The 20,505-nt window shown below is 43.3% G+C and overlaps 1 protein-coding gene across 6 annotated transcripts in view; it reads right to left on the bottom strand.

Moving 5' to 3' along the window:
• The window catches only part of LOC117241912 (zinc finger protein rotund-like), a 240,008-nt gene that overhangs the window by 149,491 nt on the left and 70,012 nt on the right, over window positions 1–20,505 (bottom strand). For 2 of the 6 annotated variants that reach the window (XM_033508196.1, XM_033508191.1), the window contains exons 1-2: window positions 16,938–17,625; window positions 11,740–12,018 (exon numbers count right to left, since the gene is read on the bottom strand). In XM_033508196.1, coding sequence (XP_033364087.1) covers window positions 11,740–12,018; window positions 16,938–17,273 — 615 coding nt within the window. In that variant the 5' untranslated portion in view covers window positions 17,274–17,625. Of the gene's footprint in view, window positions 1–11,739; window positions 12,019–16,937; window positions 17,626–20,505 lie in introns of those variants that run through there. The other 4 variants (XM_033508214.1, XM_033508205.1, XM_033508230.1 and 1 more) reach the window with 2 other exon arrangements.

A 20,505-nucleotide genomic window follows, 5' to 3' on the forward strand; every position in this document is an offset into this window, starting at 1 on the left:
ACATTTTCTAACAGTTTAGGTTTTCGCATTCCACGAATTAAATCAAAACGATACCTTCACCAATATCTGACGTTTATGCAAAAATATATTTCTTTAAACACAACCGAACAAGCGGAATTTAAATCGAAGAATTCTCACGACGAATATTTTGCGCTTGATATTAGGTTGTCCAAAAAGTTTCTTTCGTTTTATAAGGAAATAATAGACGCAGAATATTTTTGTTTTATATTAGTTTATTGAATTATACAGGAACGTAATAATAGAAACAGAACGAAATGGCTGATATTTAATTCAATAAAATAATATAAAACAGAAATTGTGGTTTATCTTCCGAAACGAAAGAAACTTTTCTGACAAACTAATATTCTGTACGTCTTAATTCTGCACATTTTTATGCTTCCAATCTCTAACCTGCATGTATTCTTCATTTTTCACAGTCTAAAAATCAGAATCTAAAAATTGTCTACATGAATAGACGAGGACTCGAAGATACGTAAATGTCGAGAATATTTTAAGTTTCGTATTTATCTCGTTCCGGTATGAAAGGAATGCAAGTTCCGACATATTTTTTTTTCGAGAACAGTTTCCTTTGGTTCCAAACGAGTCTGTTAGTGGGTAAAAAAAAAAGACGTGGGAGACATCGGGCCCCCTCGATCGATTCAATGAAACACCACGGCGTCTGCTCCTCGTCATTAAAAAACACGTGGCCGTCTAAAACACTGAACCTACTGTTTCTTCGCGACACGCGTTTCTACGCGCCACTTTAACGAACCGACAACACGGTATGCATTAATTAGAATCTCTGCGAGTATTCTTGGTCGCGAGACTCGTCCAATACGCGACAAAATAATTTTCGTGTATCAGAGAATTATCAGCAGGTCACCTCCACGTGACAATTTCCTTTCCCATCGAATTTTTAAAATTCTGCTGTACAAACTTTTTTCTAAAATTTAATTCAAGCTTTTTCTTTCTTCGTATATTTATTTATTTTCGGTTTCATTAATATTTCTATTCACAGATTCACAGGTTCTGACGTAAAATTACGTCTTTTCACAAGCCGTGACTGGCTCTATTTAGCTGACAGAATTACGTCTTTTCATCAGCTTTCGTTGTTCCCAAGTTTCATCTGGAAGAACAATAGCAAGATTTGACTGAACAGTATGTAAATTGTAAATGAACTCGAAGATGCTATTCAGGGCAATTATTCTTCTTTTTAATACATTTTCCTCGTTGGTAACCTTTCCATTGTGATTTATCGCCAGTCCTTTCAATAGAATGTTTTAATTACGAATGCTTAAAGCAACTGGCAAATATGAACGTAATAATTTTCTTGTTTAATTCCCGCGACCACCGATCCTTTGATCGTAATTTATTAATTGCGAGCCCGTGAAATTGAAAAATTTTATTCCAACCTAACTAGTTCCTTTCTTTAAATATACACTTCCGATTATGAATCTTTTCATTAGAATTTGCTAATTACGTATACTTAAACGAACTGAAACAGCCCATTCAATTTCCTGATTACGAGTTCCTTCGATATGATTCTTTAATTACGAATTCGTGAAACAACTTGCAAATCCTATTCATTCAAGACATTTACTCTTCTTTCACAGAGTTTCCCTTCAAATCCATACGATTTTCATAGCAATTCTATGTCACAACTGTTACACGACGAGCGACTATTGCGCGAACGCGAATATCGCAGATATAAGTTTCTTAAGACTTAAAAAATAAAATCTTTCTTCGTATCGAGAGTACCGATCGTTTGACAGTTGAACAGTCAATGGAAGCTTCCTCTACTTTCCACAAATACATAGAACACGCACGAAAAATACATACAAACGTTCAACGTTCCAACAACAACTAATAAATTAGGACGATTTCGTTACACATAAAAGGCAGCACATTTCTATCCTCATTATCGGAACGAGATACGAGCTTCTTATTGTTGTTAGTGTTACTCGCAAAATGATAAAACCGAGGCCCTGGATGCTGCAAAAATCTACAAAGGAACATCCGCAGCGATCAGTCGATAGCGCAAGTGTGAGCCACCGCGGAGCTTGCTGAAACTTTGTCAAGTTGGACAGAAAGCCAACACCTGTTCACTCTAGAAAATTGGCGGCTGAAAAGCGTGAAACCTTTCGAAAGCTAACTATCGCTTGTTCAGCGTGGAAAATTCCTCGTGACATCGTAACCCGTCCCGTAAACCGGATAATTATGATCGATGGCGAGAAGGAGCCTAGCCCATGAAGATCCATCCGTGTCACGTACGCGGCCAGACCAACTCCAAAGATCGTCTCGTTCCCATATCACCGATGCAGAAATTCAAATTCCTCGTCATTAATAAAAATTAAAGAGACATCAAGAGAGGAGGTATGGTTGCGGGTCGCCCTGAGGGCCGAGCCAACCTTTATCTTACCTGGGCCTACAATAGCGTGAGACTATGGGCCCTTTGTACACCACTTTCACCGTCATCTGCATACGCACCCCTTTCACCTGCGCGTCCCTTTCCACCGCGAACACGCTTTTTTTCCTCCTCTCGTCTGCGACCCAGGGACCGCGTAATCTCCGGAAGAAACGTTCGTCTCTCATGGGTGCTAATTTTTTTTTCTTCGCGACGCCTAACGGAGCTTCCACCGGGCTCCTGGTCACGTCTTCGGGGCTAACGGTTTCCCCGTGATCGCTGGAACCGTCTTTGTTCACGACCATGCCGGATCTGTATCGTTACTCTGCGTTTTCGTTAATCGATCCCGCGTAAATGTCACGGGACTTGGCCCTCTTTTTCTTTCTCTTCGGTGGTCGGAGGTGTTGGCAATTTTAAAACGGCTACAGGGACAGTACGTTATTGCTTTGCGGAGGAACTCGTGCAATTTTGTTGTTCGTTCAGCGTTGGACGTGTCGATCTGTGAAAGCGATGGATCTGCAGGTTTTTAGTGGGTGTTTTATAGACTAGCGAAGTGAAAGATTTTGTAAATTTGCAGGGTAAATGTTTGGCGAAATGAACGTTTGCTTTGTACAGCGAAGCTTTCGAATATAAAGTCGGTTTAAAGCCTGTAGATGCATTCGTTTTGATTTCTTCGGTACAACTATTACGTTACAGTTGCAACTACTTCTAATTTCACATTCTTTTAATTTCCAAGCCTCGGAGAAGTTGCCATTTTCCTGCGAGCGCCGGATCGTTTATATACGTCGATAAACTCGTGGCGGAATCAGCTACGCGTCTATCTACGCGAAACTAGTTCCATTAAAAGGGAACAAAGATCACTTTGAGATCCGGCAAGCGTGTTCGCCTATGTAAAATAATAGAAACAAAGCGAGTTCCGCTTGAAGCATCTTTTGAAATAACCAAGTCTGAACGGTGATAATTGCAGCGATACTAGTCAGCTTTAATTCTTAACTTTAAACGTTATTTGCGATAAACAGACTTCGTATAAAATGTGGCGCAATTCCAAGAGACGTATATCGAATTTATCCTCCTTAGTCCTGCGAAAACACGAAGAATAATCGATGGATCACGACTCTATTGGTGGAAGCTAAATTATTAGGAAAATGACAAACTAGGAAATTGAAGTATTTTCACGGTTCTAATATTCCCATTGGACCATAAAACGAGCATTGCCCGCAAACTGTCATTTTCCAACCTGCGAAAATTTCACACTTTCCAATTTCTCCATTAGGATTCCCCCAGAGAGACAACCCCCCGCAGAGCCAAAGAGACAATAGACATGTAGCAGCGAGCAACAACCCCTTTTCTGGCGACCATGTCACAACATTTGGGCCCAGGACAGAGTTATGGCCCTTTTTCCACCGAGTTTCCGTTCTTCAATCCTCTCGCCGTGTCCGTCCAGGCAGAACGATTTCTCGCCGATTCCCTTTGCTTTCTTTCTCCTTTCCAGAGAGCTGGTACAAAACGTCCAGAGAGTACGTTCACCCTTTCTACGAATCGATTTCCAACGAGCAACTATTTTCTTCTTTTTTTTTTCTTCTTCTTTTTTTCTTTTCTTTTTTCACCTCCGCGACGTAACCTCTTTCGGATTTTCGAGAATTACGGAAGATTTCTGTTTTAACTTCAAACGTAAGTTACGTGGAATTTTTGTGAAATTACGATCAAAGGATTTCTTTGTTTCGAACGTAAATTCGAGACTTTCCGGGAATTATAACGACCGTTGTTTCTTTTCTTCGTCTACGATGAGATTTCCCTGGAATTTTTCACAACTGTAGTCGCAAGATCTCGTTTTTTCGTTTACGACGTAACTTTCGAGTTTCTGCGAATCACAGTCCAGCGATTTCTTCCCCTCGTTTCCAACGTAACTCGTTCCAGGGTTGTTGGAATTACAATCGGCAGATCTCGTTCTTTAAGTCTCGACGTAACTCTGTAGTTTTTCAGAATTGTAATCAGAATGTCCACTTTTTTTTACTTCCAATCAAATCTCCCTCGTCGTTCGCAACATCATATTCGAAAGAGTTTGTAAAACGATCTATACAAAGAATTAATTTCTCAACGTCACAAGTTCTCCGACGTTACAAAAACAGAAAGTTACACAAAAGAATATTCCCATTATTATATCATAACAGACGGAGGATTATTCCTGGTCCGAATTTATTCTTCCACGCTTCTATCACACGATCTTCGATAAATTAAACCGGTAATTCAACCCCGTGACGATCTATACAATATTCCATCAAAAAAAAAAAAAAAAAGCAAATGAAAAAAAGAAAAAGGAAACGAAGTAATAATAAAAATACCCTGTGGATACCTATGCAACGAAAGTTAACATGGCGACATTGACTCTCCGTGAAAAAAAGCAATCGAAAAAACCTCCTCTGAAACCAGAACAGCCGCTCAGCCCTGATACGCATAAAGACTGGTTCCAGGTTACGTTCCCTTCGAAAAAAAATCACGAAAAAAATGTTCGCTAACCCCTTTCTCGATCCGCGATACGTTACGCGGAAATTCATTAGCCGATCCAGATCGACGAAGGAAGGGGTTACTACCCCGTGACGAATCCGTGAACGAGACAATGAGAGCCGGCCCCTGTAACGCGCCGTTTCTTTTTTTTTTTTTAGTTTCTTTCTTTCTTTCTTTTTTCTTTTTTGTCTCACGTCGAGCGGAGACAAAAATGTCGTTGTACCGCTATTTGCATCCCCGATCCTAGAGAACGAAAGAAAGAAAGAAAGAAGGGGGGGGGCGAATGAAAAAGGAGAAACATAGAGCGGAGGAAAAAAATGTTTGAACGAAGGAGAAGCTTAAAAACAGAACGACAGGGAGGAAAAGAAGAGAAGAGAGAATAAGGGTAGTTTGAGGGAGATGGGAAGAGGAAAACACGCAAGGGTGGGGGATAGAAATTGGCGCGGGGTTACGAGCAGGGCCATTATTTTAATTTTCATTCTGGTAGAGCGTGGCGCAGGGGTAGAACGAGGGAACCGGGGGTTAAAGGGACGAAGGAATCTTCCTTTGCATAATCTTCATGGGGTAGCTTCTTGCAGGACTCTCACGCGGCACGACATGTTCCAGTTAGTCGCTTTGGGCCGCTGTTTTCCAAGGTGTTTTGCATCTTCGCCTTCGGCGGCTGTATCCACTCACCCCTTTCATAGTTTAACTCTTCTCCCCTCTTTTACTAGAAATTACCCTAAAGAGCTGCTCTAAGCGTTTTAAGGGATTAAGGTCGGGCAGGCGTAAAAGAGCATGGAAAAAGGGTTGACCACCCGCTGGGCGAAACCGGCGACAGATTACAACATCCGAAAACTTGTTTACAGGGGCACCAGCACCGGCTCTTCCTTTCCAACCCCCTTGTTCCATGCCGCACGAGGCTCGCAGTGCGGCCTTGGACTACTTTCAGAAACTACACAGTCGACCTACATAGTCCTTGCCCTGCTTTTTTGCTTTTTAGGTTTTTTCCCTCCTTCTTGTTCGCTTGGGGTTGCAACGCTGTTACAAGGTGGATATCATATTTTTTGTCAAGGGATGGCTTTTTATGGTGGAAGGTGCATGTGTGATTTTTTTTTTTTTTTTAAGGATAATTTGTAACGTGTAAGACTGCTTTAATGTACGTTACGTTGGTTCGAGAAGAGAATGACGTCTGAATATTCCGAACAGTTTCGTCACAGGTAAAATGGATGACAGGAGCGATGATGAAAGAAATACGCGAGAGCGCGAACGATTATAAATTGAGAGAAGCTTCGGTCTAACGCGAGATCGAAGACCATTTTTTGGGACCACTGTTCTCGCTTCTATTCTTAACGCGCAACTATTTGAATAACTTGTTAGAGAAGAAGTAGGTCTCTGGAAACTTTTTTAGAGTGAATATTGTAAATTTTTAAAAGGACAGTTGATTGATATACGAGTATTATCGGTTGGAGAAAAGAGATTACAGGAAAATTGAAGCAGAGATTTCGAAGATTTCAGTGCAGATCGACGGAATATTCCATAGTCTAAAATTTAAAGATATTCTTCCTTCGAAAAGAAGTGACATTTCGCGTGACACTCCCAGCGATCTTTCATAAAGAAAGTACGCGTTGAACTTTTTTTTTTAGAATAAAGGTTATATAAGGAGCACGCGACAGGAACTTGACAAGCTGGTTCTTCCTAATTTCTTAATTTCGAATTCGATTCGTAAAGTTCAGGAATATAAGTTGCCTAAGAATAAATGAAAGATTTATGAAATTTTATGAACAATTAAGTAAATGCTGGTGTCTAGAATCTGACAAAATGCAAAAATACACGTTTAATGTCGCAATCAAATAAAAGAACAGTTTCGGTAATATGGAATTGGTTATTGAATTTTAAAATTGTCTCTGCGCATAATCTTCCTATAAGGATAATTAATGCATCATTAAGATGCATACGACGAACAGGAAAAACGAAGAAGAGTCGTTGCATGACTTAAAAGTTCTATTTCGAGCCAAAGAAATCTGTCATTCCATTCGAAACTTAAAAACATCCTTTTTAAACAGAAAGAACGCTTCGTATATTTCTATCTGTAGCTCTCAACTATAGTGAAACTCCATTTATCCGATCTTGTCGCAGGACAAACAGTTTCTACAGGCTTTTCCACAACACGAAAACAATAAAAAAAGGTTCACATGGATGTATACGCTGTTTGATTTTGTTTTCAAATTGCAGCGAGTTCCACGTTGGAATAATTCCACCAAAGATGGAAATAGTTGAACTAGTTTCCTCTATCTATTCGCAAGCAGAACTCCGCGTCTGACACTGAACCTTGTATTCTAATTCAACAAACATTTTCTTACCGTCTCACGTAGAAGTCATTAGAGCAATAAACGTCGCAATGATGAGATATAGGAACGCCAAGGTATGCAGATACAGTTCGTTAAAGAAAAAAAAGAAAAAAAACCTCTCTCTGACTGGAAAACAACGTCGAATAAGGCGTACGTTTATGAGAACTCCTTTTGCCGCTTTTACATGCAGAATCTACCACCGAAGCAATTCCCTGCTACGGGACACTCTGTATAATTGGAGTTCGCGTAATAAAAGCTCGCCAACTTTTCCCATTATCTATTATTTTTGCGTCCACGTAACAGCAGCTCGTACGAGTGAATTCCACCAGCAGAAGTCCAGCTAATCGGTCATTGACAAACATTTCGTTGCAATAAATGGAGCCCGGATGAATCAGATGGATCACAGTTCCACTGTATATTCCTGTCTGTAGCTTTCAACTTCGAAAAAAAGCATTCCACGTCGGTTACAAAACTAACGCCAAAAAAAAGAGAGAGAGAGAAGAAAGTCACAGAAACGACAGAGGACGTTCAAAAGAAGGATCCCTCGATTAGATTCCGCGACGGTGTCGATCATCCCCGGGACACTCGAAAGGGTTGAAACGCGCTACCCGTATGAGTCCGTATGCAGATTGGCCGATTGTCTTCGTGTCCTTCTTCCTTTTCTCTCTCGTCTCGATCACCTCCCCGCTCTCCCTGGACGAAAGCTCCCGTCCCGTGAGAATCTCCGAGGCATTTGCATGCCGCGGATTATTTAAATCGTCCCCTTATTGTCGTGGCTCCTTGTTTTTTCCTCCAGACCTCTCCGACAAACCCACGGCGTGGGTCCTGCGGGCACCCGAGCCTAGACAAAAAACCGGCTGATCCTTGCTATACAGCTCACGCAAGCATCTTCCGCATGCCGTGGCTCCTCACGACCCGAACCAACCCTTTCGAGCACCCTGACCGGTCATTTCGATTCGGCGATTTGGATTCTTAACATCTCGTGTCACGTTAGCGCGCAGTAACGTTTCTTTTCGTGGCTTCTTTGTTTCTTCAACGAAGAATCGGTTGCGTCTGATTGCTACGATTGTCCTTATGCGAGGGGTGAATTTAGGGCGAGGCTAGGTTTCGTTTTTTTTCTTTTTTTTTTTTGGTATTAAGAATCCGGTGGATTGTGAGAGGCAACGATGATTCGGGATTATTTAGCGACTGCCTTTGCGATAGATCGTTTCTTCCGGGCTCTTCGAGGTACGTTAGTGTTACGCAAGTTGGGAATTTCGGAACGAAGATTTTTGGAAATCTTGGAATCTTGGAAAGAATTTTGGAATAGCTTGACGTACCTAAATTTTCTGTTACTTTGGAGGAAATTTTCTGAACCGGCTACGAGGTGAGATTTTTAAATTAAGAGTCCTGGGAATTTCGAATTAAGAATCATCGAACTGCTCAGCTAGTTGGAATTAGAGCGATAAGTTACTTCTTCCGAATATTCTACTACTTTAAAGAAATTTTGCAAAAAAGAAAAAGAACGTTACGCGAACCGGAGTCAGGCATTTCTTTGTTGAGTTTCGAAAAGCGATTCGTATTTTACGTCACAACTGATATGAAACGTAATAATCGAGGAAGATCGCGGTGAACTAGCCTCGTCATCCGCTATCAAAACTCAGAGTTTTCGAACTTCTTCCTCAAATCCCGAACAATATACTTGATACCAAAAAAGAGGAGCAAATGAAAAAATCACGAGATTACCGGGAAAAAAGCGGAGATCCTTTGGAAGATCGAGAAACAAGAATCTCTAAAAAGAGACCCTCGGGTACCGTTGCGTGGTCAAAAGGAGAAATTCACCCTTAACAGCGCGGCGAGAACTCTTCGAATCCGCGCGCATTCAAACGAACACTCTCACCCCTGTTGTCCCGTGAACATTTTTTTTCGCGCTTCCGTCTGTTTGTTTTTTTCAACCACCTCGGGGCGGAGCGAGGAGTATGCAAAGCGATCTTCAACCCTTTCCACGCTACCCTCCACGCATCATTCTTTTTTTTTTTTGTTCTTCTTCACCCAGCACCCATTGACCTCTTTGTCTTCTCTTCCTCGTCCTTTTCTTCCTGCTTCCAATCCAGCAGAATCCTCGTCGAAATTATGCAGGATTCTCATCCGGAGACACAGGGAGAGGCGCGGGAAACAAAACCAAACCAGGGGTAACCCGTTGCTTGCGAAAAAAAAGGGGTTGAGATCCTTTTTTTTCGCACATTTCCTCGTCCGCGTCGCGAGTCTAACGGTGTCTCGTCTTCCGAGCCATTTCGATCCACGTTTCTGGTTCCTCCATTCGCTTTCTTATTCGTCCGTTAGAAGATCGTCTGCTTTCCTATGGGATATTTTTTACGCGCGTTTCGACGAGGCTTTAGAACCGTTTGATCTCGAGCCAGTCTTCCACGTTACGATCGCAGGAACAGCGAAGACGAACGAACACTTACGAAACTTCCCGTAAAAATATTGTTTGGCTTCCTGGTACTAGTTTCTCGAATTTTCCACAGAGTCTACATAACTTTGCCAAAACTATTGCGAAAAATATTTTTAGCTGTCTAGCTTCCTACTATTAGCTTCTCCAATTTTTGTAGTTTAACTTTGTCATAGAACGATTCCCACCAAACTGTCTCTTTCGAAATATATCGCGTAGTTTTTCATTCGTTCAATTCATTCAACAAACAACTTCGTCGCATTCGGAACGATTCGCAGAAAATTACATCTTTCGAAAAACGTTGTCCACTCTTCTAGCATGTGTCAGCTTCTGAAAATTTTCAGTATAACTTTATCGCAATCCACGAAACTATTCTTTTTCGAGGAAGAGCGTACAGGTCTTTTACAACCGGCTTCTGAAATTTTTCAGTCTAACCTTGCCAACTTTATTGGGAATTGGGTTTCCAGGGGAACCAGTTTACACCTTTTCGCGGAACAGATATAGATAAACATCGCTTTAATCTGTCCAGATGCAGCAAATTCTGCCTCGGATGAAGACATCCGGTTGCAAGCGATTTTACAACGCTTATCGAGTACGAAAGTATCGAGCGGAAGAAATGGAACTCGTCGTAAAAGTTTCGCGGCGGGAATCCGGCTACGAGACCGCCGGCCTCTTTGTCGCCAATTAACTGGTCCTTGCCTCGTAATACTTCGTAATATGTCGGGTATAAAATTAATCCTCGAATTATTTCATCGTGGCGAGCAAGTTAACGCTCGGCAGTTTCAGTTACCGTTAAATCAGAGGCGGGAAAGTTTGCTGCAGCTCCGCGAGACGCGTCTGACTTCGACGACTGTTAATTCAACGACAGAGAGAGATCAGCAGGACATTTCTGAGATTTAAAGCGCAGATTACGCGGAATTAGCGTGCAAAGTCGAGCGTGGTCGACGGAATCGTGAGAACCGCGGAGTTTATACGATCTTTCCGACCAGACATCGCGACAGACATCTCAAATTTTCCAAAATACTGCGTGAAACATTTTTCCAACCGATGATTGGTGTTCAATATTTTAAAATCTCCATGAATTTCTTTATCGTACGCAGCGTATAGTATAAATTGTTACCATAGTCTAAGGTAAATTTTATAACAGAAAATTACACCTCTGCGTTTATATTTAAGCAATCTATCCGTACGGTTTCTGAGAAACACGATCAATGGGAGAGTAACTTTCGCTGCGGAACATTCGTCACAAGTGTTTCACTTCGTTCGTTGTATTTCTGACAATTATTGTTATTTTCAACGTTCCACAAGACTCTTCCACGGTTTCATTCCTGTTGATTCGAGTGTTGGCGGAACATCATCGACGATTGTGGTGGAAAATATTACGAAAAGAGTTTCGTAAAGTATATGTATTACAACAATATGTTCAATAAATCTCCAAAGACAGATTCTAAACTTCCTAATTCCTTATTAATTCGCTGCTAATTAATAGCAGAGTAATCTTCACCTCCGAAAGCCTATCTCCTAAGCAGCTACACGTACATCCCTACCACGTTTCTGCCAATTATCATTCTCAGCTTATTCGCGATACCGCACTGTTTAATTCCTACTAATTAACACTGTCAACCATGTAGTTCCGCGATCTTCCCGCAGATCCCTGTACGTACTAACATTACACGGTTCTCGGACATCGTTTCGCGTGACGCAAAAATAACGACGCAAAAATTTATTCAAGTGTAAACTCGCATACAGAACAGTGGCGGACAAAAGAAAATTAACTTAATTGATACTTGCGTATACGAGCAAAGTAAAATCTCTATCCTGCAGTTTTCTCGTACTAAACATTCGCCTACCGTGTCACGTGCAATTATATACCACATATTCTTTATGTATACTACATGCTCGTTGTTTTCTTCAGAATATACGAATAATAATATACATTTTGTAAAATTACAACGCCTTTTTATTTTTCTTCTATTCTAAAAATCTTTCTTTTGGCCGTCACTGGGACAAGAAGATCGCGTAATTCGTCGATCGAAAATTTCGTCGAATTAAAAGGTAAAGCTACTCACATCACCGGAGAGGCCGTTGTTCCATGGATAAGGTGGCTGAGGGGGTGACTGTTGCTGATGATGGACACCGCCCACCCCAGTAGCAGAGTGTGGATTGTGGATGTGTTCCGCCATCACGCTGACCCAATGGGCCAATCCACCGCCTCCGGTGGCGGTTGGGCCCGTGCTTCCGGTACCGGTGCCGGTTGTACCTCCACCACCGCCTCCGCCTCCACCTCCGCCGCCTCCTCCGCCCCCGCCACCTTCCTCGCCGCCCTCAGACCACGCGAAAGAGGCTTTCTGCAAGGTAGAAAAGCAACCAGGTTAATTGGAGATCGATCGATTCAGCGGATTAAACGTTCCTCTTCCTGCGAACCGGGGCGAGATTTCCTTCTACTTGTTGCGTGACTGGTTTAGATTTTTAGATAGCAAAAAAAGATATATAATTAGCGCTCTGTGGTCGGAAATCGTCACAGTAGCGACGCTTATAATTTGTCTTTAAACGTTCATCGCCTCGGCTAGTTGGTAATGTCACTGGAACAACTTGCTGACCGCAAACCGTTGACATTGTTGAACGTGGTTGCGAATGGCCTTGAAGAGTGTTGCAAGGCTCGGAGTAAGCCGCCACAGTTTTCAACGTTTCGTTGATATTTCGCGGTCAACACTCGAAGAAAGCGCTGATAACGAACAACAGACTGCGGATTCTCGTCGATTTATGGCAAGTGGAAAATTGCACGCGATGCGCGTGATACGAAGAAATGTACAAGACGTCCATAGTATAGCGATTTCTATGACACCTGTGATTACAGTTGGATGGAGCAATTTTCTATTCTAATCGTATTCCGAAAAATATGAATTTGCACAAAAATCACTCGACTGTGCTATCGATCGTGACGATCGTAGCCGTGACTCTCGTTAAGAGGAAAAGAATTAGCGGAAGAAAGGAAGATTGGTAAGGGAAGAGATAAAAAAAGATGCGCAGACCGGTTAGCCGATTTTTCCGCGAACCAACAATTTTCGAGAATGAGCCCGGCCAGGCAATTAATCCCGATCCCGAGCATTAATCACAGTAATTATGAGGCTCGCTCGTCTGTCCGAGCCGCTTCATCGGATATTCATGATCGAACGCACGAGAAGAGCTGACCCATTAATAAATTGATCGATAAATCAGCGAGCGTGACGCCCGGACACCTGAACGGGCTAAACCGAGATCCTGCTACCCTGACAAACTTCTTCTTACGATGTACGTATATACATTTTATTTGCGATCAAAGATTAAGATCTTGCTGATATCGAGGACAAAGAGCGCTTCAACGCTATGAGCGTTAAGACGTAACGGATTTCCGCTCGTATTTCAGGTTCTTTATCAATTAAAACGATCAAACTCTCCTACTTTCCTGACACATTTAGGTTCAACAACGACCATACGAATTAATTTGAGTACGCGAGTATACGACTTGATTAATTTGAAAGGCTAAGTCGGCCATGACGTAATGCGACTTGAAAACGTGAAATTTCCACATTTAAAAATATCTATCGACGACAATATCGCTATTCTATGAGATCGTGATCGGATCAAAGAACCATCAGATCGTATAGCAATTGTGCGATAATAGGAGAAAGAAGTAAAATACGTAGGATAAAGTTAATTTTGTAAAATGATGGTGAATAAATTGTGAAATAGAATCTACGATATTTCTATTGTTATCTTCGCAAAAATTAAATCGTCAGATGTTCCTCCCTCGATCTATCCCCGCGGAATATTAAATAAATCTGTAAATCATGAATGAAGATAATTCGCAGAAGGGCGGATGACAGCGGATAATTGACGCTGCGAAGAACGAAGAAATCCATTCATTGCGGTGAGACTCGGTTGAATCGAAGGAGTAGATGTTCGAGAATAAATCGTGCACGGGAATTCGGCTGTGCATAATTGCGCAACGATCGTAGCCATCGACTGTTCGCAATGAGAAATTCATGGCTATGAGGCGGACGGAGAAATGTCAGATGATGGCGAATCGATACGTCGTCGAACGCAGCAACTGCGGCGTTCATCCTTGCGGAAATGGAAACAAGCGAAAATAGTATTCGCGATATACTGCTACGTTCTATGTATTGACCTTAACGTCGTAGAAACTAAGCGTTAGAGTTCGATAAATATCAACGTTTAAAATGCAATCGAATTTCCACACGGTTGCTGCTATCGACGCACGCGTTGCGTCGAGTCGATTATTCTGTCAATTTGTTTAAAAATTAGGTGTATGCGTTTCCGTAACATCGAAATTGTTAAAAGGTATTAAACCATAGGCAGGATAAAATAGAATGACTGTCTTTTATTAATATCTCAATGAATTCTCGTATCAATGAACTTCCTTTCAACGAAATTCTTTATTCAACCCTCGACGCTCGGTCGAACGACCGAGCTAGTAATTAACGAGGGCAGATTTGTTAATTGATCGTCTAACACGGATCGTGAGAAAGCTCGTTAGAAATCGCAGAGCGGATTGCTAGTTTCTCAAAGAATAATCGCTACGGGGCCCCAGAAGGGTTGTTATTTCTCCGACCAAGGGGGATGATGCGTTTCATTATTGCCTCGCAGTTAATTACACGTTCTCCAACCGACTTGTGCTCCTCTGTGTCCCTGTGCTTCTCTCTTCTTGCTTCCCCATATTCGACGAAACGTCGACTGTTCGATTCTACAGAAAGAGGATCGCAATTACGCAAATGCGATACGATAGTTCACCTAACTGTTTAATTCGTCACACGTTACAGCCAACATTTTACTTTCGGCATTTCGTATATTTCTGCAAAATTCTATTCAAGTAGATTCCATTTGCTCGGTCGTAAACGTCGTAAAGATTTAGATTCGCATCAATATTCGCGGTGTAATTATCTAATTAACAGCTTTACGTCAAAATCTCATGTTCTTCCCGCATACGACGTAAGATTGCTCGAAAAATTTGCGGCCAGAGGTTCGCTGCGGCATTCGCTTGGCATTATTTTTAACAGCTTCTGTGCGGAGATGTAATTTTTATCGACCATAAAAACAACTAAAAGATCGAAAGAACGCTCGCGGAACAAGAGCGTAATTGGGGTGAATTTTTCACTGAGACGTTTCGGCGTCGTTCGGGCGAGTAGAAAAAAGAAAAAAAAAAAAAGAAAGGAAGAGATGGAAAAAACAAACTGGGGGAAAAGTGCGTCATGGATTTGGGTCAAGAGTTGTCGCGGAATGAAGCAAACCGAGCCAAAACCGCGAACGTGCCAAGAAAAGTTGCCACACGACGATAACTCGGCCAGGAGCAAAAGGAAGCAACAGGAAGCCGACACGGAGGGCTGTGGTCGTACAAGTTAATGAATTAAGCCGCGGAAAAATTTCCACCCGCTAAGAAAGCCGCTGTCTCACCGCCGATTTCCACCGTATTTAGCTTGTTTATACGCAGGGAATATAATTGTAGACGTCTGCGGTGATATAATCCAATGATTACGCGAGTTAAAACAACGCAGAGGAGGGGCAACGACGGAATCTTTATTTGGTGGGCGAGAAGGATTTAACAGAGCCAAGACAGATGGTAAAGTTAACATTCTGAACGCGGATTTCGATATTCGGCCATGGACGAATAAATAAAAATGAACTCGTCTTTCATTTTTCTCGAGAAGAAAAATGTACGTAAAAATATATCGCCATTTTCTAATTAACTACGAATTAAATAAATTAACTAGGAATGTACTGTCCGGGTCATTCTAAGTCTAAGGCAGAGTAGTTTTGCAGCCGTACTTACGCCAATAAAATTACCAATACTGTTTTACTAATAAGAATATCACGAGATTCAAAATAGCGATTTAATCGAGGCTTTTAGGAAACACAAAGAAGAAAGAATGGTGAAACCAAGGAGAGAAGGTAAAAAGAGAATGTGAACAGAAAGTGACAAAGTACTTAGTTGAGAAGTCGAAGTCTCAATTCGATGGAGGAACAAAAAGTAATTGTCAAGTAAACAGGATTTTCTCGAACTGCGAAATCTCTGCGAGTTGCATCTACAACCGCTTTGTTTTCCGCGTCCATTACACGGAAACTGGTATCTAGTATCCGCTAACTTTCCGACCAAAGACTTATGCGTCAAGCGTCTGCCGATTCCTCGTAAAGTACACCCCCAAATTCGTCTGTTTCTCAAAAGTGGAGCACGCTGGATAATTTCTTCGAGGTTGCGTCGACGTATTTTTCCTCCCCCTTTTTTTTTATTTTTCTTTGTTTTTTAAAGGCGAATTCGTTTGAAAATCTCTTAGTTTCTTCGCTGGCAATTGATTTGTTTGCTCGGTGGGTACTTTGTACTTGGGTCTTTTCTTTCCTCGCGGAAGAATTTGTGAATTTGTTTTCTTCTACTCTTAGGGGTTGCTCGAATCGCGAGAAAAAGGGTAGGTCAGTGAAGACGTGGAATCTTTCGGGGATTATTGATCTTGATGCCGTAAGTTCGGAATGGCTCGAGAGAGAGGCGGCTGTTTACTGCGAAACTTTTCTACTTTCTACGGAGTGCTATCGTGTGTTACGAACCGAACAGAGTGTCACGATGGTATTTCCGATAATTATAATTTACAATCAGCAGAACACTGAAAACATTTGATGCTAAAAGTTTTCAATCCTCTAAAACAATTTTATTCGCCTATCGAATTATAAAATTCTATACACACAGTTTCTGACACTGAATATGTACATGTTCATCGTACGTGAAATTATTTGGAAATAAAAATGCAAATGAAAATTATCTATACATCTTTCGTGTCACTCGTTGTAGGAATGGAAAACGACGAATAATATTTTTTACAGCAAGCATTTTTCTCAGTACCCTTCAATCTTATAGTTCTCTATCTCCCGCCAATCCGAATTTCCACCGAGTATTCGATTACAGAACTGAAAGTACAGATCTTCGAGTAGTAAACGATAAAAAAAATTATACACCTGGCTTTAAGATTGCGGCCCTATTACACTACAAATCAATGCGGTCAGCATTCCTTATGCAAGCCAGAATTCCAACAGCACTACTTTCTTCACTTTCCATGGCAATACGTCATTCCCCATTTATCAGTCGATTACGATTCAACGAAAAAAAAAAAAAAAAATCCATCGACGACGAGAAACGAAGGAAAAATCCATCGATGACGAGGAACGAACGAAAAACGAGTAGAAAATAGATAAAGGGGATGAATGGTGGGGAACATAGTCTGACCTCGTCGTGGTCCTCCCTATGCAGAGCAAGGTTTCTTGGGAAAGCCGGCACGCTGCTCACGGTCAAACCCTTGAGATCCTTCAGCTCCTTAAGGGCGCCAAGCGCGTTCAGGTTATCCTTTAAATTGGCCAGATTAAAATTAATCCCCTGCTCCTTGAAGTTCAGGTGCCTGTTGAGCACCGTCTTGCCGAGGGCGCTTGCCAGCAGGCTGTTGTACAGCTCGTTACGCAGGATGAACTTTTGCTCGGCGGGTCCATCGTCTTTGCTGGATACGTCGTTCGAGGAATCCGAGTCGACCTCGACCGACGAATTCGACACGACACTCATCGTCGACATTTTATTATACTCCTTTAACCTCGTACTCTACTATATCGTTCCACCGTAGTTGCTGTGTCGCGTTTCATAAAAAATACCAATCTTGTTGTTGCAAAAATTTGCGTTGTTCTTTGGCCGGAAACCGGAAGGCGAGGGAACAAATCCGGCGAAATTTTTTTTTTTCTTTTTCCTTCTAAGCGTCGAGCTTTACCTTTTGTGCTTCCCTCGCTAGTACTTTTTTATCGGAACACTTATACCGAGGCTAGTTATACGCGAGCTTATTAAAATACCTGTACATGTGCTCCTTGCATGTGTATAGGAATATATAATTAAATACGCTTTTCCAAGTGTGTATATATAATATAGATGTATATATATATATATATATATATATATATAGATTTGCTCTTCTTCGCTTAATTTCCTAGGTATATATTTATTAATCGTAGCGCGAGAACCGTTTCGCTTAGAGAGGTTAAAAACACCGTCGACAGGACACCACCGTCGCGGTTCGAGGATTGCTTCAAGGGGAGCGGCCACGTGGCAGCTCGGTTACGTTCAAAACGACGTTTTCTTTGGTTTAAAAAAAAAGAAAAGAGGGGAAGGAAGGGAAGAAATTTGGAGAAAACGGCTGCTTCGATGGGCGATCGGGACTCGATCGATTCGCTGGAACTTCGCGAATTAAATTACGCTCTGTCCGTTTCGGCACAGCCACCCAGATATCCTGTTTTTCTGTTTTTTTCTCTTTTTTTTTTCTTTAAATTCGTACGTGTTTTCTTATTGCCTGGCGAATCTGGACGCTGCGAGACACGATTTCCCTTCTCCCAGGACGACCGTCCTTTCTGAAAATTCACATTCCGCTCGATTCATACTCTTCGTAAACAGCATCGTCGTTAATAAACCAGCGACTTCGTCGATTTTTCACCACGAAGACGTAAACTCGGTCCCGATATCCCGCAGCTCTTCTTGCTTGTCGCGTTAACTTTCGCTAAATTGTTTTTTTTTTTTTTTTTGTTCTTTTTCCTTTGTCTTACTACTTTATTCTCTACGGCTTAGCGTATATTACGTCTTATCAATATTATCAGTGGTCGCCTGTAACGCAAGCAGGCCGGCGAAACGAGGCATCCGCATGAAAAAACATTGTATCGTGGCGTTTAGGAACTTTTGCGCGCGCAGCTCATTACGCATGGCCGCGGTCTTTCTAATTGGCTGGCTAATTAGCGCGGGAGGGTGTCCCTGGTGCCGCGGACACGAGGTTTCCGGCGTGCGTGTTCGCGCGTGTCCCGCGTTTCACCCTCCGCGCTTCTCCCCACTTTAATCAGGCGAATCCCGGATACGGACAATCCGAGAGAGAAACGCGTTAATCTGTCTTCTTCTTTTTCTTCTTCTTCTTCTTCTTCTTCTTCTCTTCTTACGTCCTACTTTGTTAAGCGATATTCGCATAAAACACGTGAAAAATAGGAACTTTGGTTGATCGTTTCTGCCCCTCTGGCCCTCTCGTATTCTCACACGCTCTTCTTCTCTCGTTCTTCTCTCTTCCTCTGCCTTTCTTCCCTCTGTTTCCCTCCACGTCGGTGTGCAACAGCGTCATCGAGCAGCCCGCACCCCGTCATTAAGACGATTTCACCCTCGACGCTTCTTCCCATGGAGATCCTCCTCCGCCTGGTCGGGCTCGTCCGTCACCAGGTAGAAGAAGAGGTAGCGCGGTGAGAAGGAGAAGAAGTAGAGAGAGAAGAGGAAGAGGAAACGGATAGAGGTACATCCTCCGCTTCTGGTTGCGTCGAGGAACATCCTTAGGCATCCATGGAGATCGTTGGTTTCTCAGCGCGGGGCATGTTTTCTGGTTCGTTGACGGCTGCAAGAGTCGTCCAGGAGGCCCGATGGCCTCCCTTCTTCATGTCCAGTGGAGCAGTGGGGGGTTCGAGACACGCGATTCGTCGAGCGTGGGCCCAAAAACCGACGGGAACGGCCGGACGAAGGCGACGGGACCCGATCCGACGGGCCGGATGGCCGGCTCGAGCGTTTTCGTACTCGATCGGACGCACTCGTGGCCGGTGATCAGGCAATGGTGGGGGTACGCGGCTGCTTAGTCGCGAATCGAGCGTCGTCGAGTCAATTAACTGGCCTTCCCGAAGTCCCAAGGTGGCTGACGACGATGTCACGTCGAAACGAAATTTTCGCGCTCGGTGTAGTCGCGATTGCGTCACGCGAGCACGGACATTCCCCGGGTACCGAATCTCTTCCGCTCACGGAAACCGCGCCGCGGCTCGCGAGTAGGGGGTTGCCTCTCGAATCCCAGTTTCTTATGTGAGCGCGACCGTGCGACTGGTTGATGCAGTCCGCGGCGGAGCATAAGGAAGCGGAAGCTCGCCGTTCCTTCTCTCTCCGCCGCTTTTTCTCTGTTGCTCCGCTTTCTACCGCTCGCCCCGTCCTTTTCCATTCCTTCGGGTTTCCTTGTCGCGCCGCCGGCCAAGGAAAGGCGCGCACGCTTCGCCGCGGCCGCCGGCGTCGTCGTCGACGTCGTCGTCGTCGTCGTGGTACCCTCCGTCTTTTGCTTCCTTTTTCTCCTCTCTCTTTCCAACCACTCGCCTCCGTTCTCCTTTCCGTTGTCTATCGGGCTCGCTCACACCGACGGTATCTGTCTCTCCCGCCACAACGCGCGCCGTAGGAAGGAGGGTGGTTGGGTGGAGGTAAGGAGAAGGCCGAAAGAAAGAAAGAAAGCGCGGGAGCGAGAGGGAGCACGAATACGGCGGAGAGACGGAAAGGTAACGAGAGACCGAGAAAGGGGTGGGAGAGACCGAGAAACTCCAAGGTGGAGGTGGAGTGGAAAAGAAAGAAAAAGAAACCGACCGAATAGCGCGAGGCGAGGCGAGGGGCCGCGAGGGGCGCAGGGGCAGGCATATATCCCGCGAAGAAACAGATAAATATAGATATTTTTCCTTTGGCTGGCCACCTGGGGAGAGAGAGAGAGAGAGAGAGAAAGAGACAGAAAGAGAGAGAAGATGTAAGGGTGGAAAAGAGAAACGGCCAGAGCAAGCGAGAAACCCTCGTGGGTGGTAGAAAACTGGGCTGGCGGGGTGTAGAGAGAACAGAGGGGAGGGTGTTGCACGTTTCCCGCCCCCCAGACCGAATTGGAAAAATGGAAATAATAAGAGTCGCCTCCTAGGGGGGTTGCATGGCGGGCTGCACGAACAGCCAAAGGGGTTGCAGCGGGGTGCAGAAACTGGAGGGTAGTTCTGGCTGTAGTAGGTGG

This window comes from Bombus vosnesenskii, unplaced genomic scaffold (genome assembly GCF_011952255.1).
Source record: "Bombus vosnesenskii isolate JDL3184/JDL3185 unplaced genomic scaffold, Bvos_JDL3184-5_v1.1 scf7180000013265, whole genome shotgun sequence".
Classification (NCBI taxonomy): domain Eukaryota; kingdom Metazoa; phylum Arthropoda; class Insecta; order Hymenoptera; family Apidae; genus Bombus; species Bombus vosnesenskii.